Source organism: Trematomus bernacchii, unplaced genomic scaffold (assembly GCF_902827165.1).
Source record: "Trematomus bernacchii unplaced genomic scaffold, fTreBer1.1, whole genome shotgun sequence".
NCBI lineage: Eukaryota > Metazoa > Chordata > Actinopteri > Perciformes > Nototheniidae > Trematomus > Trematomus bernacchii.
This window is the reverse complement of record NW_022988043.1, coordinates 10,936,291-10,958,659: the sequence shown is the minus strand read 5'-3', so window position 1 is coordinate 10,958,659 and position 22,369 is coordinate 10,936,291. Positions and strand designations below refer to the sequence as shown.

Here is a 22,369-nt window from a genome sequence, read left to right as displayed (position 1 = left end):
AATTTGTGATATATTTCTCTATCTATCTATCTATCTATCTATCTATCTATCTATCTATCTATCTATCTATCTATCTATCTATCTATATATATATATCTATCTATCTATCTATCTATCTATCTATCTATCTATCTATCTATCTATCTATCTATCTATCTATCTATCTATCTATCTATCTATCTATCTATCTATCTATCTAATCCTGTACATGAGCCACACACATAACACAATCATCAGATAAAGACAATGGTCCAGTTTAACTGGCTGTTACTGTAAAAACAGCGAAACTGTGGCAAAAGAAAGAAACAAAAACAAAGTAAAGCAGTTTCATTGTGTCTTTGTATTTAACAATATCTACAATATCACATCCTAAAAGACAATTGTAATATATCAAACCATTTTAAAGCTATCAAACTAAACTTGGGGGAAAGACTCACAACAACTCTCTACTGCTGTAATAAAAATGTCTGATTAATGGTCACATTTATCTCAACAGTTCATCACACATGACCACCGTCATAATGGAAATGAGCAGGAGGCACAAAGTGAAGAGTTAAGCTGCAACCTGGGAGGCAATGTGATGTGGTTTGGCATCTGTTACACAGCAGAAATATACTGTAATGCTAGAAAGGTGATTGAAATATACAGTAATATTACATTAACACCATTATCTTAAGGCGGAAACAAATAGTGAAATATGTTCCTTTTCACAAAAAAACTGTTAACCACAGCCAATTGTTGCTAAAGTTATGACAACACAGGAATATCACTTTGCGAACCAACAGAAACTTTACTGTAAGGTTATGCTGTTCTTACATCATGCAGAAGCTGAGACTACTTTCTGGAGAAATTGTTGGTGAAATATGATATCTGCTAAGGTTCCAGTGCATTACAAGCTATTCCTATCTGTAAACAATATAAAGGAAACCATACGTTAGCTGACTGATTTCATAGAGTTAAACTTAATACACACATGTGACACACAGTGTAGCTACAGAAACTTTCAAACAGTACAATGTTCATTATTTTACCCTGAATACAACCTGACAGAAGCTCCTAGTGTGGTTTTAAGGGCGTTCAGCATGGGTTAAATAAGTTGTTTGCTTGGCCTGGCTCTTGCTGTCGATCAGAAGAAGCTGGTTATTCTTGTGATGAGAAATCATCTCGTCGAGGGAGTTGAATATCTGAGAGAGGGACAGCAAGATAAACGGAGAGATGTAATAAATGAAAAGATTAACATTCATCCAGAACCCTGCTCTCTTTGTTGCGTTCTACACTCTGTGTTTTCCTACAGCTCACTCTCCTTTCTTAAATATTAATTTGCCATCACCTCTTCATTCGTCTTGCCTTCTTTTCCAAGGGCATACCCTTGTGTCTCCCCAATGAAGCGGATGGGAACGTTGTACACCTTTTGCTGGTAGAGCACAGCGAGGGTGTACGGCTGCCGGCTGCTCTGAGCTGAGCTGTGTCGGATAAGAAAGGCACCGTCCTACAATGAGGACAAAGAGAAGGGGAAATCCAAGCAAGATTTACACATCACAGTGCAGGATGGATAAAGAATTCAGGGTGATGTAAAAACATTGTCCATATTTTCCAGAGTAAGTGGTTGAATTGGGAAATAATTCACCTTCACAGAGGCCCTGAAGGTGTGTGACTCACTTTTATTTGAGCGTCAGCAAAAACATGCACATGAACACGCAGCAAATTTCCCCAATGTCTGAGCAACACCCTTGCCTTAAGCCCTTGTGTTAGCTCAGCTGAACAAAAAGTTATTATGTTTGAAATGACGAATGAACTCCAATCATTATTCCCTAAAACCACTAAATGGAAAAAAACACATTTTATCTCCACATTAAATTCAACTTTACCTTGTTGACCCTCAGTAAGTGCTCCTCTGCTTTCTTTCTGTTGCAATCTCCAGCAAACCATTCTTTGTCCTGTAACATCACATGGTCAACAATAGTCAATCATTCCTCACTATTTTGTATTTGATTTTCTGCGTGCATAGATATCTTACCTCATTCCCAGACTGTTTGGTCGCCCTCATGCCACCAGAGGAGACTTCAAATAGACAGACAACATGTTGTGTGTTTTCGCAGGTTTAGTAAATCCATATTCCCAAACATGTTTAAATAGATGTAAAGTATAGTCCATGCAACGTTTGTAATTCTTCAAATATATATGCAGACCACAAATGATCACAGTCATTTCTCAGGATTTAAAAAACACTATTTAATAAACAAAAATGTAGCTTACCCACAGGCTTAGTGTCTGGCAACAGTGCAAGGCTAGAATAAAGACCATACATCTCATGTTAAACATTGAATTTAATAATTATGTATGTGCACACTTTCAGGTGGGATCATCTGCAGAAACAAGCTGGAAATCTATGTAAATCATTGCCATTTAATGTTCAACTCGTGTTTCTTATGGCTTAGAAATGACTTTGTAGTTTTCACCTCTTACCTGGGTTTTCCTTCCTTCAGGTGGGCTAGCAGAGGGGGCTTCACACTGGTGGGGGGTAAAGGGAGTTTGGTAGGAAATGTGCCTCGTCTTGCTTCAACTGGAGGAGTCATCGCTGTCATAATGATCACAATTATTTATTTGGATGTAGTTTGTACTGATTAGTGTTTCACAATTATACAATTGTTGGTCTTTACCCGTACTTGAGTCAGGGAACGGCAGGAATGGATTCTGAAAGAAGGGAAATAAAAAGTTTCTGCTGTGTCATACTGATGAGTTTCATTTCCTACGTAGGAAATTGAAAAAGAGTATGAATAAAAACCTCCATTTCTGATTCAGCCTCTATTTTGACATTCTTTATTTAAATAGGGACAGAGCTTAGCATAAGGAAATGATAACAACTAAGCACTGAGAGGAATAGACACTCACAGAATGAGCTCTGGGAACCGGTGGCTTCGACCTGCAAATAGAGAGGATGTTCATTTTCATGGCATGTTTAGTACTAGGAATTGACTGTGTGTTGCCACTAACATTATCTGCTATATTTGCATTTTAATGTAAAACACAGCAGCATTATTGTCTGGTGTGACAGGTAGTATGAAGCCATGCAGACAGATTGTATCATTGGTTGGTGCAAATCATCAGAAGATGCTTTGAGTGCACTGACATGGGTATGGGAGAAGGAGGCATCCTCATCGGCCCACGAGGGGGAGGGGAGCAAGCTGAGGAGCAGGAGGAAAGGAATTTATAATATTTATTAGACTTTTCATCATCTGGAGAAGAAATACAGTCCGATTATCAGTCACAGACCAATAACTGAACATGCAAAGTACGGAGCAAGTTCTTGTGAAGTGTGGTGCAACCTACCAGCTGTCGGTTCTAAATACAGCTCCTCATTGTCGTCCTGAAACACAGAATGACAAATAATAATAATAATAATAAATTCAATTTATAAAGCACCTTTCATTGCTAACAGCAATCCCAAGGTTTCATAAAACATAGCAGTGTATTCCTCTATACACATGGAGTAATGTGTTGGGTAATCATTCCTGTTGAAGCCCAGTGATAAACCATACACAGTTCATGCAGATAACTGAAGTCAGGCTTGTGACCATATCTGAATCATTTGAAGGTACGTGGCTGTTAACAGTCAGGGCCATTCTTACCCATTATACCAACAACAATCTGATACCATGGCCTTTTGCTGCCTTCTCCTTAGGTATTAATGTTTTAGACAGGGTTAAAGAATATCGTATATATTACCTGTTCTTCATTTGGATCCAGATACACATCTGAAATGCAGAAAGAAATTATTGGAGATCTATTACCTCTGTGATTCAGTCATTACCTAATTACATTATAAAGATATATTGCTCATGACCTTTGACCTTAAGTTTTGCACAATTGGGCAAAGCCAGAGGATGCAAAAATAATCCACTATTGGGATGACACAAAGTTCCCCATCTTGTAAATATACTGATTTTGGCAACATTTCCCATTCTTCTTTCAGATCTGTTTGCCAATAAAGCCTATAGTCTCAGAGTGCAGTTCAGCAATACAACAGCAGGTCGCACCCTCTTCTTTGTTTCAGTCACAGCTTCAATCTCCTCTTACCCAGTTTTTTTATTATATTTGATCACAAACAAACAGCCGGTTGCTGCTGGAAACATTAAACATTGATTGTGCAGCAGAAAGATTTTCCTTGGAAAGATGGATGAACAGATAGAGGACAAGTCTTTCATAGAGTGGGTTGACTGTTTCTGTAGCTAGCACATGACTAATAACAAACAAATCATGTATTTATGTGGTTGTCATACCACCTTATTGATATATACTCTCCTCTCAGTCAACATACATTTACAGACTGATAAAGAATTTCTATGAAAGGCTTTGTGTGTGTAGAAGTGATCATAGCACCTTCGTCAATGGGGTCTGGAGGAGGCCCCTTATTCTTTCTTCCAGGCTTGTCATTTCTGTCTACCTCCGGTGCTGAAAACATAGGTTAGAGAAATGAAGAGAGGTGGGTTATGAATTGAATAAAGCACCAGCATGTTTATGAACAGCAAAATGATAAAGATGAAAGACTAACGTTTCTTGGTTTTGGGATCATGGAAGAAATCGTCAGTGCGTTGTTGAGGTTTCTGGATGACAGAGCATTATTTTAATAAAAAGAAATGCAGAGTATCTGTAGAAGGCTTGATGGATGCAGAGACACACAGAAACAGACTTCCAGGACACTGAGGTGTTCTTACTGGCCTGGGTGGAGGAGCAGCCTTCCTCTGTGGAGTAGGAGGAGGAGGAGGCGGCGATGTCCTCTCTGCAAAGAGTAACAGAATTTAAACAGGCCTTTCTGTTCTTGTTGAGACCCTAACCCTATATGCTTTATTGAGTCAATGTGTTTACCCAGATAAACATTCTCCTCCACTTGTGTCTGTGGGACCTTCGCAGGCGAAAGCTCACACGGAGGCACTTCATACGTGTCACCATCTTCATCATCCTGCCATTAGAAAATATAGTGGTGCATTTTCACAAATACTCATCAGCACAATAATACTGAGAATATAAGTATGAAGTTTAGTTATATTAAACTGTAGCATTTTACTGTATCCCTCTACAAAAAGAAGCAACAGTGCTTTAAGATAAATGTCATAACTGTAGCATACGAATGATGAAACATGTTTAATAAAGCAGCACCCCTTGATATTAGCATACATTCAGAAGCTTGATGTCTTTCTACTCACAAACTCATCCTGCGGCCAACCAAACCCTGCACTGTCATCTGTGAAAAAACACATTCAACTTAAAGAAAAAGTCCACAGTGAGGAAACAAAGACAGAAGGAACCCAAACTATTCCCCTTTATTTGTCGGTGTGGTCAAATCTCACCTTCCCTTTTGGGTGGAGCTGGAGGTCCACTGTGTCTGAGGGAGAGAGGACAGGTGAGATGCTGCAGTCATTTTATTTCATAAACAGCAACACTACTGAGTTTTAACAAACGACCACAATACTTACCGGTTCTTCAGTTTTCCAAAGAAGCTCTGAAAATAGAGAAATCGCAGATGAGTATCCAAAGAATTAACAGAGGCGAAATAAACTTCACTACTTGCTGGTAGTATTGACTTTAGTTATAAATCAGCTTCATCATCCTGACTCAGACGCTGCTCTTTGGGGAAGATCCACATCATGGACAATAGAGCTTTATTTAGTAAGCAAGATCATTTAGTACAGTAAAAACAACCAGAATACTAGGTAACACATTCTGTATGTATGTACAGTACAAGTCCAAAATGTTTCTGTTATGTGCACACCATTGTACCTATAACAAGGCTAGGTGTTAGTGAAATAAATATAACATTGTTAATTTATTAGGTTATTGTACATTTTAAAGGTGGTAATGGACAGTATGCATATTCTAAATATCTATGTAAAGCCTCCTTAGAAAAAATGTAGAATTGAAGTGCTGGTTAAACACAATTTAGTGGAACAAAACCATGTTGTTTCTCAAAATAATATCACATAAATCAATTACAAGCAAGTTTAAAGGTGTTTTTACATTAGTTTTACAGTATGTAGTTTTAGTATATTAACTGTAATGTATTTATTATTTGTGAATCTCATCCTTAGGATTGTATCTCCGTGACTTTAAGCTACTGTTTAATCACAATGGCTGTTTTGGAGCAGAGATTAATGAACATTATCAGTAAAACACAGAAGAGTTCATCTGCAGGTGTGTGGCTGAGGCTGGCAGGGGGAGGAGGAGATAAACATGTCAGGTGAAATCAGGAAGTAGAGGGATATATTTTTGTTTTCCCACAGTGCCAGGCAGCTATAGAGGAAGTGTTAGTTACAGAGCGAAGGTGACCGACTGCAGAGTTTCTATTTCTTACACATTGGTTCATAAAATGTTAGATAACAGCTTCCTAATATTGATAAATGAGGTGCAGCTGAGAGGTACAAAGGACAAAGATAACTACTGTATTTACAGACTTTTTCTCTCACAGTACATTAATTCAAAAAACATTTGCATTTAAATGGGTCAAGTTGCAGTGACAATGACTGCTTTGTGTCCAGCTACTTCTCTCTGATGAGCCTCCCTAAGTTTCAGTGAAAAGTTATATCAGGGTCCCAGGAGGAAAAAGGAAAAGTCCTGTAACCATGAAGTGAATTATGATGCAAACAAGGATAGGACACACTGAACGTTATTCAAATGTTTTACTGTTCAGATATAAATAGTGGGTCCATATTATATTTAATGGGGAAATACTTTGATCACCACGTTTTCTCTGCCTTTTCCACAACGGATTGAGTGCGTTTTATCGGCAATTGTTGTTTTCTTAAACACTGCTGTAGACACTATTATTTACAATGATATCCATTTACTGTTCCAAACATCTAGATGAGCAAACATTATCAGACATATTCTTTATGTGAAATTAAATAAAGCATGTCTGTGACTCACTGGAGTCTCTACAAGGACGCCTGAGAAGTTTGACAACATTTGCACGAGTTACAATAATTGAATCTATTAAAAAAGATCACCACCAGTCTGACTTATTGTTTTGCTGTCAGTACATTTTTCCTAAAACAGCTCAACTCAACTCAAGTTATTACATTTCAAATAATGATTAAGTTCAAATATTAAAATCAGATATGAAGATTGGGATTATGAGTGCAAATATGTAGAAGTGACACTATTTGAAAATTGCTAGATTTCCAAAACTTGATAGATTTTCAGAAAAGAATGTATTGGATTCATGCCTGATAAGACAACACTTATCTGCATCTGTATTCATTCTGATTAAATGTTGTCATCAAATTTACACTAAACCATGGATAATACAAATGTAATAAATTCAATTTAGTCAACCAAGAAACTGATTTTATGGAGTGTTCAGCAAAGAACAAACATAAAACAACGTAAAACAAACTTGTTTGAACTCTTATCTATAAAGAAAAGCACAATGCCGATACCTGTATGTGTGTTTACTCAAGTTTGCCTTCATACTTCAAAACAATCTAAACTTTTAACAGTGATGCTGCCATTATAACATTTACCTTATTCAGAATTCCCTGAGATAACAACCTGAAATATAAGTTACTTCATGAAAGGTTTACAGAGAACTCATTTACAAAAACCTAAAACTGTGCCATCGACAACACTGACCACTTCCTTATCACTCTGCTCAAAGTTATCAGGATGTAAACCAACATTTGACCAAAAAGAAAACAGTACTTTACCATTGTCATGATTTGGGGTTGAGTCTTGCAGCTCAAGTCATGTGGAAATGTCTTTATTTCGGACCTTGGATGCAAATGGTTGGAAGATTGCGAGTGAACGATACAGAGAGAATGTGAAGAGCAGCTCAGTCTAACTGATCTAATTTGCATTTCCTACCTGAGTGAGGCTGCCTCACCTGTTGCTCTGCCTTTAAATAAGCTTCCGACTCACGCAGCTCCAACATGGCTCCACATTTCCCTAAACTGGTTTTGGCCATATAACAAACTGAGTTATATATCTGTTTTTTTTGCAACTGCTAAATAACATCTCCTTTGTATTCTATCTGCAAACAAAAAGTGGAAATTAATTATTAACTCCCGATACACACACACGCTATTAAGCTTGGCAAGTAAGCTACTGTCATTGATACAAGGGTAAAATACACAACAAATACAGTGGAGGTGGGGAACAAAGCACCCACAGAGTAAAACCAAAATAAGTTATGTCCAGGTTTCTCTAACCTTTCGATATTTTGCTGATTCATATTATGCTGCTTTTGGATACAGTTTTTTATAATGGGAAACATGTTTTTTTTATCTCTGGTAAGGTTATGTTTTAACAATAAACATATCTTGGCAATTACAGCATCACTATCATTTATATCAAGTTTTGACTTAATTTCCAAGACGCTGAAAATATCATCAGTCATGTCAGGAATGTGCTTTAGGAAACTATTTTATTCCAAAGGTTAAGGCCTGAGTCTTCTTTACCTTACTGAACTTCACTCATTTGTAACCATGTTAATATTTCAGTGATTAATCGAAGCTAATAAAATCACACAACAAGGTCAAAAAGCAGGATGCAAATAAAGATGTATTCCAAATATTATTTATTAACAAAGGAGTATGTTGCCAGATGTGGATATAATGACAGAGACAATAAATTACCAAACTACACACAGCAAAAAATGACTTTCTCTAATACAATATAAAACACACATAAATATTAACTTAGTAAAAAAACATTTAAAACCCAGTCACAGAACAAATGGATTATGTTTTGCAGTCAATAAGCAGTTTAACAGAGAACAGAACAATACAAAATCAATATTCAGACAATATACATGTTAGGCTATGTACATGCTGGGCTCAACCCAGGTGTCTGTTGGAGAAGTGCTCTGGGAATCTGATTTTAAAACACGTAGTGAGAACAATGAACATGGCACAGGTTTTTGTAAAAGAGTATCTGTTTGTTTCCACCTGTCCCAAATGTAATCCATTTAAAAGGCTAACAGGAGTTCAAACTGTGAAAACAAGCAGAATCTGAGCCAGCAGATACATTTTGTGTTTCGGTGTGGATCCCCTAAAGCCCCAAAGTAAACTGATGCAGAACTTGCATTGACATCAAAACATATAACGCCAGCATAACCTCAAATACAATATTGGTTTAAAGCCTTCCTTCCTATGTGACTAACTGCGCTGAGCAAAGTAAATGTATTGGGTTAAGTGGAGTATTCTTTTGGATTAAAAGCACTTCTGACCTGAAGTCTACCGCTCTGACTTATTTGCATACAATGGCACAAAGAGAGGGATGTACTGACATTCCCTTTTTCACCTCAACCTCCATTTTGTTGGAGGAAATATTCAGAAACACATTAACTCTGATTACATGAAGAGACAACAAGTATTATTTAACTCGAAATGACCCAGAAGAGCAAAAAGAGTTTGTCCTGTGTTTTTGTCCATTTGTACTGTCACAGTTAACACAGTTAGGAACAGAAAAACATGAAACACAGAGCTACTTTGAACATGAAAACTGTGATTGAGGTCTTTCTTGTGAGTTCTTGTGGTCCCGCTTGTTTAGAACCTCAATTAGTTTGCATTTAGATAAACAACAGAGTGAGAGTCCTGTTTATCTCTCTGTCTATCTTCTCAATGATAAACATATCTGCTTTTGCTGTTCTACCCACTGTGTTTGTGGGTACGGTCATCTATTAAAATCTTCTTTGCAGTCTCTCTTACTTTAGACTGGGTTTGCCTTAATTATACTGTTAATCCAGTCGATGTAATGGGTGACGCGGGTGTAGACCCCGGGTTTATCCTTCTGCCCACACCCATCGCCCCAACTGATCACACCCATCAGGGTCATCTTGTCGTTGTTCCGACAGACGAGCGGGCCACCAGAGTCTCCCTGTGGGGAAGTGCAAAGAAGTAGAATTTAGAGAGAGAACAAATTATATATAAGACAACCAAGATCTTAAAATATATTCAGCTGACAAATCTCACATCTGAGAAGCTGTAACCAGAAAAGATCTGGCATATTTGATTTTAAATGTATCAAAACAGTTGCAGATGAATTGTCCGTCATAAATGAATGGTTTAGCACCATAACACACAAAGTGACTTACCTTGCATGCATCATCCAGGCCCCGGGTGTCGCCTGCACACAGCATGTTGGGGGTAATTGTGCGTTGAGACAACACATCTGGGACACAGCGCTCTTTGGGCCACAGGCGAACGTAACCTCTCTTCACACGCTCAGAGAACTCTGCAGAAACTGTGGAAAGAGCTTTTGAATTACTAATCTGGCATATCATATCCAAAAGCAAATACATTCTGGCTTTATGGAAGCACTGCCCTCTCCTGGTCAGTCAAGAGAGAGAAACATTTGCCAAATCAGTAGCCAGCTCTACAAAATGACAGTGCCATCAAAAAAGAATGGATGTTGCTTACACTCTGAGTCTTTTCCATAGCCTGAGATCTCACACTCGGTCCAGTCGGGCAGCACAAGCCCGCGGGCCGGCAGACACGCAGGGAGAACTTCTGGAGAGTTTACAGCACAGATGCCAATGTCCGTCTTTAGCTTCAAGAGAGCTGCAAGTGGAAAATGACCAGAGGAAAAGTCAGGGTAAGGCACTCGGAAAAATTTGGATGAAGACCGAGGGAGGATTTAGAGTTTCAACAAGCGTTTGCGGCCCACATAAGGTTCCATATTATCACTGCTGGGGGAAAACATGTCATCATTCACTAAATACCATGCCAAAACTGTGTTTTTTATAAGTTCATAAAAAGCTGGCATTTTGATCACACAAAATGTTCTGTACCAACAGTGATAAATACAATAGTCTATGAAGACAAAGGAAAACAGTGAACATTTGTGATAAATGTTTCTTGAAATGTTCTCTCACCAATGTCATTGTCAAACGTTTCGTTGTCAAATTTCTCGTGATTCCAGTACTTCTCAACCTTGAAAATCTGCTCGCTGCTGGAATTCTGTTTCCGAAATGTTCTTCCCAAGATCACTTCCAATTTTTCAGCCTTATCACTGAAAAAAGATAGGAAATATGTTGGAATTTTTCATGGCAAGCGTGATACATTTTAGCATGTTGCGTTTGTGTGAGTATCATTCCTACTTGTCCTCAAAGCAGTGTGCAGCAGACAGAACCCAACAGGAGTCAATGAGGACACCTCCACATCTGTGAAAGTGTTTTCTGTGGCGGGCCTGGTAAACGTTAATGGCCGCCTGCCACGGCTGCTCCGTGATGTCGCTCTCTCTGCCCCCAAACATGCGGAACGACGGGCGGTTCAAGGTGTTGTCCAAGCGCTGCCCACATGTTGCTACAAGGCGGACAGGTTCCAAGATGATGGTTAAATAAATGTAAAATTACCAAAAACTAAAATCATAACAGGAAGTGGCCTGTGGTTAATTTTTATTGAATATGAAGTTTGAAGTCGTCCTACCTCTGTTATTGTTGTTAGTGGTGGGGGCACGTGGACCGAGAGTGCTGATGATTGATGGACGTCTTGCTAAAAAAAGACAAGCATGGGTAAGAAGATATGATAGCACATTGCTGCATTGCGAATTAAACAATGGAAGTAAGAAACTTACAGCATTTAGGTATGTCACACAGCTCCCAGGTCAGCTGCATGTTCTTGTAGGTGTGACACCATGGACCTGCATCACCGTCTGGATTCCTATTATTTTATAGGGAAAATAAATACTGTTATTCTAATCTTTCTGCATGCAGAAAGGGAACCTCTGAAAATGAACAATGGTGCTGGCATATCTACCTGCAGAAGCTGTGGCTGCCCAGCCCCTGCTCCAGTGCATCAGATCTCCAGGCATTGTAGAGTTTGCGTTTAATAGAAGGAGCGTCCCAGGGCAGACAGCGAGAGCCGCTCTTAGTGACAGATGCTGTGCCTCTGTATGACTGACCCGAGCCCAGCACACATTGTTGGTTCCTATCTGCTCCAAAACACACGAAGAAACCCAAGTGTAAAGCAATGAATGGTTTAATGAGAAGTATTTTAGCTCACTATATATTGGCTTTTGTAAAGCTGTACCTTTTGGACATCTGGGCATGGAACAGAACTCCCACACAATCTGAGTGCCTTTATAGACGTAACACCAAGGAGTGCTGTCATTGTCGGGGTTTCTGGGGGAGGGGACAATGAGGACAATGAGCAAACATACAACACATTGATGATGATGAAATGCTTTATCCGAACAAGATTTTGCAATGCACCTCATTTTTAAATCCTTCTAATCTTTGGAATAATTTTGCCGTTTTCTCCAGTACTGATCACAATAGTCACATACCTGCAGAAGTTGTGGTTGCCCAGTCCGAGAAGGCTGGCGTCGGGCTTCCTGGCTGTGAACTTCTTTCCTCTCAGAGACGTGGAGTTCCAGTTGATGCACTCTGTCGCTGAATGGCTAATGCTCCATGTGCCGCGGTACCCTTCACCCTGCCCCAAAACGCACTTCTCATTGCTGTCTGTTGGACAAAAGGACACAGTTAAACTGGATGAAATGTCAGTCATTTATATATGAGACTGATATCACTCTAATAACTGACCTCGTTAATTCCTTCTGGCATTTGAGAAAATTATTAAAACAGTGTTATTGCTTATATAAGACATTAAACTAACAATGTGTGTCCTAATAGCATATAAATAGTAATTTTCCAATTAGTGGTTAAAACAACGACTAAACACAAACTGTGAGGATCGTAAATGTGATCAGATTTATTGAGTCTGGCCATTGTAACTCATTACTCTTTCCCTGAAATCACTTGGCTGTGACCGCTGGGGTTTGCATAATAATTATGAGAGGGCGGGGTGCCCCTAAAGTCACCCGCAGAAACAAAAACATTCATATCCCAGAATGTCTGTCCATGGTTTATGATTCTTGTCTCCGAACCACAGGCCCATGACACCTCCTGTATGAGTCACAAGGTCAGACTGTGACCTTATCTACAGTCATTAAATAGTACGTAGGAAGTTTAAATCAGTGTTATGTCACCCTGTTATGGATAAACAACTTTTATTGTTGTTGCTGTGATGTAAAACGTGCAAATTAAAAACTTGGCATAGTGAAATATCTAGATGTAGCTGCTGCAGTACAGATGACTACATAATGACATTAACATTAATCATTGTGAGGGTCTGCTACTTTTATCAGCTTTTTTATTAAACTAAATATTGAGTGTTTTGGACAAATAATATCTGTTGGATTAAAGAGTTTTTTGAGTACTTACTTATCTCACACTGAGTCCCACTGAAGCCTGGGGGACACTGGCAAATGTAGTCAGAAGTGTAAACTGCCTCCTTACAGGTTCCTCCGTTGTAGCACTGAGACACGTAGCAGTCTGGAAGAGGCAGACAGAGAAACGGTTAGTCAGTCACACGTCATCCAGCTCTTCAGAACACAAGCTTTTTCAATAATCAGAACATACATGATTGGCATAACCACTTGTGTTTACAGAGAATTTAATATGTGGGTTTGTGTGTCACATTTTACGCTAACATATTAAGAAGAACTTTGTGTGCATGGTTCATCCTGGCTCTCACACACTCTTTTTTTTTTAAAACCCTGCCATCCCAATAGTTTCTTTCTAGAGCAGAACTGGTTTTTGGCCATCACCTGCCTGGTTTTTCATTTATTGTTTCAACATTTCCTAAAGGCTGGCATTCAGAATAACAGTGCCCCACTCGCTCTCCCACTCATGGTATGAGCTCAGAGTTTGGCGAGCTGAAAATGTGGTTGTAATTTGTCTGAGGGAGGAGCAATTATGCTTCACAGAATTCGTCAATGGGGGTGAAAGTGCGCACAAGGGCTTGTCTGGCAGGAGTAATTCAAACAATCTCAGACTAAATAACACACACCAAAAAACACAGAAAGCCAATAGCTCTTCATTTGGATGCACTGAAATAACAGGGACGGATGAGCCAGGCAAAAAAATAATCATGAGAGGATTTAACAATAAGTTAGAGGTAAAGTGATGTTATAATGAGAGACAGAGAGGTCAGTAAGGACAGGCATGCAGACTGACACATTAATTAACAGAACATTCAATTCTACTCATGGGTTTGTATGTGTTTACATCCATGACACACTCACTGATGACGGGCACAATGTGACAACGCTGTTGTCCTCTTAATGCACAACGGCAATACTCCACACGCTGTCCCCTCCATCGCAGCCAAGTGTCACCAAAACTACGCACTGCTGACGTTTCACTATCCACACAATGTACTGAGAACAGACACACAAGCACAATTAGTTTACAGCCATCAAACAGGAAGACAGACAGAAAACGTAATCATTGACACATGTAAAAGAGGGTTACAAATAAAAAAGGTGCATAATGAGAGAGAGATACAAACACGTGAATGACAACAGTGATTTAAAAGAAACTGATGGTGGTGAGGGTGATGGTGCATGTTAATAGAAAAAGACAAACAGAAGAGTGATGGGGCTCACAGGAGGTGTCAAAGGAAGATGTAGACTTCTGGACATGAATAATCACAAGCGTCCGTCTTGCTGGCCGCCTGTCAGGCTCACCTCTGTAAAAACGAGTCCCTCTCTTAGTGCGGAGCAACTCAACCTGCAATAGAGAAGAGATCAAATAAACACAGAGCAGCAGTAAAAGGGAACTGGTTGCATGGCATTGGTTTCCAACCAAGGCAGCAGGTGCTTTGAAGTGCTGCGAAAATATACTTGAAACTTGCTTCACAAGCTATACAAATACAGGACAGTAGAGCTCCAAAACCAAAGGCCATGAGTCAGCTGCAAAGGTTTAACAGCAGTACTTTAAAAAAAGAATAAAAAAAAATAAAAAACAGATAAATAGATAAATAAACAAAAACAAAAATTCTAAAATATCAAAGAGCATGTTTGCTCAGATGGATTTTAAACCACCAGAATCTTTTTTTATTTTTAAATAAGACCTTGTTTGACATCCTTATGCAAGATTTGTAGTTAAAGGTCTGAAATCGTTGTTGAGGATGTCAGACTTACATTTTCCGCTAGGCAGCAGCAGAGAGCACACAGGAACACAACTAGTTCAAGTGTTCTCGTCATGGCTTGTCAAGTCGTCTTCAGTTAGCTGGAAGAAGAATAAAGTTACATATTAAAGACAATGGTCCAAACAGGCGCTGATACCTGTCGATGCTGTGTGCGCAGACTGAGCATGTATTTTAAATGTTGAATGTCTATCCATCTAAATCCTTTGTCATGACTCTGTCAACACTAAGCCAACAATAACAGGAAAACCATCGACACCGGTCACCTTCCCCTGACTATTCTGTTTCCTTCCTCCATCCCTAAGCCTCCCACTGAGGGAGATCACTGGAGAGGAAAGGGTGGGAAACATCAGGTCCTTTTTAGTTCCTTGAAGTGTTGACTTCTTGGCCCAAACAGGAAGTTTTAACAGCATGAACAATCTGAAAGGACACCGAGTTCAACATACAATTTGTGCTATAGAATAATGTCTTTGTTATCCTGGTCTGAAAACGAATTCCCCTTATTATCATGATTCCTCTATACCAGTTCAACTGTGAATAAACAGGAAGCAGATCATCTTCACTTCATGTTTCTGCCACATCAAACAACACCATTTGGACCCAGCACGCAACTAAAAGTTTCTGCACTATACTGACTGCATTCCTCCTCTAGCAGAGCAGACCAGCAGCTGTGGGAGGATAAAGTGACTCAGGACTTTAAAGGGAAAGAAGAGGACACAAAAAAGAAGCCCCAAAAAGTAACTACACTCATATTTCCTTTTTATACTTCTAGAAAAGGACATCTGAAACCAGACTTGTTCCTCTTCTCCATTTTAAATAATAATGCAGAAAATAGGTTGAAGAAGAGCGCCTCTTCCTCCTAAGTCAAGTGTGAGTAAACATGAGTCACATAAAGAGAAGGAGAAGGGGGGTGATGGGGAAGAGAGAACAATGGAAAAGAAAAAAAGAAAGTTGCACACAATGAGGTCTGAAAATGAGAAATTACCTGAATATAAAAAATGTGCTTTAAAAAAAAGCATTAGAAGCGTTTTAGACTCTTGCATGATAGGACTCAGACACAGCTGTGTGCTTACATGCCTGCACATTTTTCTACTCTTCTCTGTGGGCTGTTCCTCCAATGACTCACCTTCTGTGGTTGATCTAGCTAATAAGAAGCAGTGCTGTGTTTTCATACATCCGTAAAACAGCTACGTTGGCAACCACACACACACACTCTCAGTCAGACACAAGGACACAAAGTGTTCAGGAACGTGGAGCTAATCAAAACTCTTTAACACAAAGATTTACTGTTCATTGTGCTCGTTGTTCATTGGAACAAAGACTCCCTCTCAGGATTTTACTTTTAAAACCCAGACACATATATGCAGTCACACACACTCACCTTTAAGAGAATGGGTCCCCTCGAAAGCTATCCCTGCCTCACAGAAATAAAACCCCCTGCTGTCCAGCGCTTTTACCCCCCAAATGAGCCTCACTGGCAGAGCAACAACACACTTCCTTTGTGTTTCCTTTGTGCAGCTGTTCAGCTCCGCTCAGTCGCCCCTATCTCCAGCCCTGTCAGCTGAAAACATATGTTTCCTGCTAAAATACTGCCAGCACGGGTCCCATGCATTTCGGAAACATGCGTACATATCAACACATGCACGCCACAAAAACACACACCAACATGCACGCATTAGATATGAGCATATGTGTACCCCACCCTCTCTGTCTGTGGTATCTGACATGCAGAGGCCCTGTTTTGGAGTCATCAAAAGAACTCCCACTATGAAACTGGCCTGAGTTTAAGACGTTTTCGTGGTGTGTCTTATAACATTTCATGAATATGAACAGACATCAACACAAGTTAGAAAACAGGAAAGTGAAACTGTGTGTCTTTAAATGTTATTAACCAACTTCCTAAAAGTGATCAACTCTTTTAAACGCTGACCAAAACTATTTGTTTGTGTTGTGTGCAGTTCTTTTTAGGCTAACTATTGGCTATCTGGAGACAAAGAAATATTAAATGTGAATTTATGTTTGCGGTGGGTTGGAAAACATTTTTTTATTAGAATTCTATCCATCTATACTTAGAATAAAATCTCTATATCAAGTGCAAAAACTAACATTACTTCAAATAATTGTATTCAAACAGTCAATGGATCAATAGCCAAGACATAGCTTCAGTAAATATTAAATAAACACTTTAAAGCCTCTTCTAACATTAAAGAGAAAAACGTTGTGCTGTTTGAAACAACCTGTGAAAAGAGTGGCATCCCAATGATAACTCATTCTGCTCATAAAGACCAGTGCCAATCATATGTTGGCTAAAAGTCAGACAAAGCAACAGGTTCATGAGCAAGCCTCTCTGATAGGACCAAGCCCAGTCTCAAAGTCATTAATAGTGGTTTGGACACACCCAATCAGTTAATAGGTGAAACCTGTATTAACGTATGCAGCCTGAGGAGAGTGTACTTCCCCTAGTAAGTAAGATATAAATGGAAGAAATTCAGAAATATTTGGAGCAGCAGCAGTCAGACTGTGAGTCATCTGCAGCTTCATTACAGCAGATTTAAGATGCACCACATAGCAAACGCATGCAACAGATGATACGACAGACACACACAAACACACTCATTGTTTTCTACAAATAGAATTAAGTTCCTCTTACTGTGCAGTCGTGGCATATTCAAAGAGACTGGTTTGATGTTCCGACCACAAATCTTGACATCTTAGCGGTGAGTTTACTGGACCATTAACATGTGTCTGTAATGATTACGGTGCGCTGAGGTTGTAAGAGTTGGAGGTGAGACATTCTTGTCTTCCAGTAACAAGGCCGAAAAGTCTAAAATTGTGAAAATGGTTTCACAGCGTGCAGGGAGCATAGTGGCATCTGACTAAAGATCAAATTATTGTTCACTGCACATTTTAAAGCATTTCTGAGGTTTCTTTTCCTGTCATTTTTCTATGGAAAAATATCTTATTTATTAGAGGTTGTAGGTGAACAGCCCATGCTGGCAGCCAGAGAGGGAACTAGCCGAGGAAACACCTTTGCAGTTAGTATTGTGGCACTTTTACTGCGTTATTTTCTTTGGCGCTGACATATACTACTTGGAGCACTCCAAATCTGTGGGATTGAATAATAAAAACTATTCCCATTCTCATGTCACAGCAGGTTGGCAGAGGTGGCAAATCTAAACCTCAAAACATGTTTTTGAACTGGTTTGACCTGCTGGGATCCCTAAACATGCATCAACAATCAAGGCGTTGTACAGTTAAGAAGTTAGCATGTGTGTAGCATGTTTGCTGATTATGTGATTTGGCATGCGATGTCATGTCCCTACTGAGCAGGAATTATGCATTCCTTACACAGGGGTTTTCGGTCAAGCTTCAATAAAGCAGCTATGATCCGTCTCTGAAGAAAGTTCCAAGGCACAAAGGGCGGCATTGTTGCCTTACAGACTCCCTCTGTGCACAATGTTTAGCCTTGAATTCCTTATCAAAAATACTCACAGAGCCAAAAGAGGCAGGTAGAAATAGCAGGTGTTGACATTAGAAATAAGTATAAACTGAAATAATGGAACATGAGACAGCTTTGTAGAAAGACATGAAAGGATGGAGAGAGGGGAGATAAATAAGTAAAGGGGGAGGTAAAACAGATCCCAAAGATCAGCCGAAGGACGATGAGTCGTCCTGAGTCATTCCAGCTTCCAGGACTTTACAGGGACACAGTAGGAGGCATTGACAGGATTTATAACCAGTTTTGACGCCATTAAATGCAGCAAAAAGTCACATAGGGAACTGTTTGTGAATGGGTGAGGGTTTTTGATTCAAGATTGAAGTGAAAGTGTGGCTTAGATAAAGCTCAGTATTGATTCCAGTGACACTTTCCGTTGTTCCCACAGTCTGACCAACGCTATCCTCTGTCTGACCTATACTTTTCTTACAACTTTTAAACACAACAGGCTCATCCAGTTACAAACACCAGTGTGAGGCACTAACACAGCTGACCCCACAGCCAGGAATGCACATAATGGATACAAACTCTACTTTCTCTAAACATGCAACATAGATTATCAGTGTGATGGAGAGCATCAGCGCTGACGGATGCCGGGGAGTAAAATTCCCAAAGAGCAAGCTCCAGATGCAAATCCAACTCATTAGCCTGATAAGTTTTTGGCTCCGAGTGGTTCACAGATACACACACACTCACATACCCACACACACTGAGATGAATCACAGTATCATAGCAAGCACGTTCACCGATAACAGACACACACTGAGGCCAGCAGCAGAGCACAAAATCACCTTGTTCTTTTAGAATATATAACATTATATCTTGCTTATATCTTAAAAGATTAAATGTGATCATGACGACATCAATTACTGTTTTTTACGTTATGTGAAGTACTTGGGATGAAGTGTGAGTGTGACGCTGAGAGGTCAGTCATACTTCTCACCAGTTTAAACAGGTGGATGTGGATGGCTGGAGGTAAATACAGAGCTGCTGAAGTCAGAGTGAGAAAGTGTTGGGATGCCAAATGAATGAGCGAGCACAAGGACATCCAAAATCACAGTTTCACCTCCCATCACAGACTATGAACCATAGAATGTCATCATTATCACAATAATTCTTTATCACATAGTCCACACCTTATTTGTTGGTCATTTTGAGTCAATTGTGTGTTTGAACTAATTGACTGATTTGATTACATGATATTTTAATTGATTTACTTTGAAATAAAAAGGGAGAACTACATGTCAAAATAACTCGATAGTATTATGTAATCTCAAACGATTCAACTGTATTTGTTATAGTACTTAACAGCGTTAATTGATCTTGATCTTTTGGTTAAAATATATTGATTCCTTTAAAGTGCAACAGAACTAGTGTTTTTCTTGACACATTAAATAATAACCGTGCAAAATGTCTAAGAAAGTATAACCATCCAAGGAACTCTTCAATCCCAGATAATTTGGAAGTGTATGGTATGAATTCAGAGTAGAACATAACACCAATTAGCAGAATAGAACGCTGATGCTTCCCCCATAGATCCGCATTTCAGTAAAATACACACGAATAAACAAGCTCTTACCAGAATAAAAGTCTCCTGAGTCGTTATCTTCTGAGTGTGTTTGCAGCAGTAGTGAGTGTCCTCAGTCTGAGCTCTTTACCCCTTTTTGCTGAGTTTTTATCGGAGCTCTCCGGTTGTCCCGGTGCGTGAAGGGGGAGGGATCAGCGGGGAAGCTGTCCGGCCGGATGATGATGCAGCCTGCTGGGCGTTGCTGCTGCAGACGGGACAGTCCCAAAGGGGTTTTCATCTGTGAATAATTTCATCAGAAAATCTGTAATAGTTCTATGGAATTCATCATTTGATTAAATCTAAAAAAAAAGAAAAGAAAAACTAGAGTCAGGATTTATTTAATATACTCTGATCTGTTTTTAAGAGATGTTGTTCTACATGTATGTTAAAAACAGCCCACCTATCAACACCTGTGATCAAATATAAATATACTATAACATCTAACATTGTGAGAAGCATGTCGAGACATATCATTGTAAATAGTTCAACTTTAAGAAACCTTAATTATTATAAACACATTTTGAAAATATTAGGACACAGATAGAAAAAAATGCTGTCAAGCTGGAAAATAAGTAAAACAGGTAAACATTATGTATAAGGGAAGTAACCTCATACAAGAACATATTAATAATCAATAAACATATTACTACATTATGAACATCAGGCTAAGAAGAAGCCCAAGCATGCACCACATAACACTTCACCACACATAAGATGGTATTTGAAATTAGGTATACTGTATTTTATCATTAATAAATGATTTAACTAAATCTAAAACTACCAGAGCTTTTAAGTTGAAGTGTGCAGTGCTATGAAAAGTGCCACAATATTGATTTATCAGGCTGTGATTGTCTGTGTGTAACACTGTATCTGTGTGGTTAACCACCTGGCACCAGGAGTCATTTGTTATAACCACAGTCCTCTTTATTCAACCCACCCCTTCCTCAGGAAATCTGTCACTATGCCTCAAGAATAGCTCCATCTTTTCTTAGCACCCACATAGATTTGATTTGCATTGGATAATTCATGTTCAGTGTTTTTACTGTCTGTTAACTCCGCATTAAATAGCTGAAAACATGGTATTTAAGGATTCGAGGATTTAATGGGCCGTGGTAGATATTGGTGTCTGCCATATTTGCTTCCATCTGTGTTAGATTTGACCGCACTCCCACTGCATGATGATGAAAATCACACACACAACTTAATTATTGAATATTTACTCTACACCTCCCTTGTGATGAATTTAAAAAGCATTCCAGTTATCCTTGATTTGACTGCCCATCAATTACATTGTGCAATGATTGGCAATACAAGACATTTCGGAAACTAGACAAACCACTTTTTTAAACATTTCTGTTTACTGTCTTCATGTGTGGGTGAATGTTTCCACGATTCCATGGACGCAGACTCTAACCCAAAACAAAGTATCAAATGCCACGTATAATGAATGTACAATGAACTCTTTTGGTTAAGTTTTAGCAAGACACAACTTTTTATTTGTTTTTCAAATACAAATTAGCTGAGAGGATAGCCCTTGCTATTTTATTATAGACAAATATATCAGTGGTATCGATCTTTTCATACTGGTGATTATTGAAAAGCATTTAAGCCTATTTAGCAAGATGTCTGACTTTTCCTTTGGTGGTTACATTTCTACAACACATCTAGTGAAGACACACATCAACATTTACAAAAAGGCATCAACAGATATGGCAAGGCAAGTTTATCTATAAAACCCACACACACACAGAAGCAGCTAAAAGTGCTTTACATGAGGTCAAATAAGGTTTGAAACAGGTAAGAGAAAAAGGAGTGTAAAACAATACAACAAATAATAATAGGAGACAAGAAAAGACAAGATAAGTGCAATTTCAGACCAAATCAAGTTGTTGATAAAGTTCCAACAGGGACATTTGGGGAGTATATTACATTACATTACATTAATCGATATTAAATCACACATGACAAGATGTGGGCCTCAACAATGTCAGTGTGATGGCCACAGCCACACAGGGTAATACAATTACGCTGCACCCTCACCTTCAGTAGTTTTGCTTCAGTTCAGGTGCAGTAAAACATGCCAATTATTAACACCACACATTTGATTAAAATGGTAAACTCTTTATTTGCTTGTAATCAGACTTTACTGAGTTTATTTTCAAACATTTTAGCACAGCTAACACAAGTATTTGCTGGTATTAATTACTTTGTCTTTGAGTTACTGTGGCCGTTGGGGGGGTTAGTTCCTGGTTTAGCAAAAGGTGAGGTTGAGCGCTGAGGAGTGAGGACTCGTAAATACTGCAAGCAGCCAATTGAGACAGA

At 39.0% G+C, this 22,369-nt stretch overlaps 2 protein-coding genes across 4 annotated transcripts; both read right to left on the bottom strand.

Annotated features, from left to right (window-relative positions):
• Positions 1-317: 317 nt before the first annotated feature.
• si:dkeyp-117b11.1 (B-cell linker protein) lies at positions 318-7,840 on the bottom strand. Its single transcript, XM_034117531.1, has 19 exons — positions 7,701-7,840; positions 5,475-5,500; positions 5,349-5,383; positions 5,205-5,242; positions 4,867-4,960; positions 4,716-4,780; positions 4,553-4,604; positions 4,381-4,452; positions 3,727-3,755; positions 3,331-3,367; positions 3,131-3,185; positions 2,893-2,923; positions 2,667-2,694; positions 2,467-2,578; positions 2,257-2,288; positions 2,018-2,061; positions 1,869-1,937; positions 1,331-1,489; positions 318-1,184 (listed from the first exon to the last, which is right to left on the bottom strand). Exons 1-19 carry the CDS (start codon positions 7,707-7,709, stop codon positions 1,068-1,070), a joined length of 1,104 nt encoding a protein of 367 aa, XP_033973422.1. The 5' UTR covers positions 7,710-7,840; the 3' UTR covers positions 318-1,067.
• Positions 7,841-8,546: 706 nt separating this feature from the next.
• Positions 8,547-20,176, bottom strand: plat (plasminogen activator, tissue). 3 transcript variants are annotated; one of them, XM_034118518.1, is made up of 15 exons: positions 20,060-20,176; positions 14,980-15,067; positions 14,443-14,566; positions 14,080-14,214; positions 13,217-13,327; positions 12,280-12,454; positions 12,024-12,115; positions 11,751-11,925; positions 11,569-11,654; positions 11,421-11,486; positions 11,093-11,297; positions 10,868-11,004; positions 10,413-10,553; positions 10,088-10,236; positions 8,547-9,870 (listed from the first exon to the last, which is right to left on the bottom strand). In XM_034118518.1, the coding sequence occupies exons 2-15, from the start codon at positions 15,040-15,042 to the stop codon at positions 9,703-9,705; spliced, it is 1,827 nt and encodes a 608-aa protein (XP_033974409.1). In that variant the 5' UTR covers positions 15,043-15,067; positions 20,060-20,176; the 3' UTR covers positions 8,547-9,702. The 3 variants fall into 3 exon arrangements, with proteins under 3 accessions (XP_033974409.1, XP_033974411.1, XP_033974410.1); XM_034118520.1 differs by having other exon boundaries at positions 14,524-14,566; positions 20,060-20,175; XM_034118519.1 differs by lacking the exon at positions 20,060-20,176 and adding an exon at positions 16,366-16,626.
• Positions 20,177-22,369: the final 2,193 nt, after the last annotated feature.

What these genes read in the sequence shown, in the direction of transcription:
- plat (XM_034118518.1), bottom strand. Translation starts at nt 15,042, where the DNA reads ATGACGAGAACACTTGAACTAGTTGTGTTCCTGTGTGCTCTCTGCTGC. An exon ending in ATCTTCCTTTGACACCTCCT is followed by an intron (nt 14,215 to 14,442) that starts GTGAGCCCCATC and finishes GTCTGTTCTCAG; the next exon opens with TACATTGTGTGGATAGTGAA. An exon ending in GCCTGGATGATGCATGCAAG is followed by an intron (nt 9,871 to 10,087) that starts GTAAGTCACTTT and finishes ACTTCCCCACAG; the next exon opens with GGAGACTCTGGTGGCCCGCT.
- si:dkeyp-117b11.1 (XM_034117531.1), bottom strand. An exon ending in AGCTCCACCCAAAAGGGAAG is followed by an intron (nt 5,243 to 5,348) that starts GTGAGATTTGAC and finishes GTTTTTTCACAG; the next exon opens with ATGACAGTGCAGGGTTTGGT. An exon ending in CCTCCTTCTCCCATACCCAT is followed by an intron (nt 2,924 to 3,130) that starts GTCAGTGCACTC and finishes CTCTATTTGCAG; the next exon opens with GTCGAAGCCACCGGTTCCCA.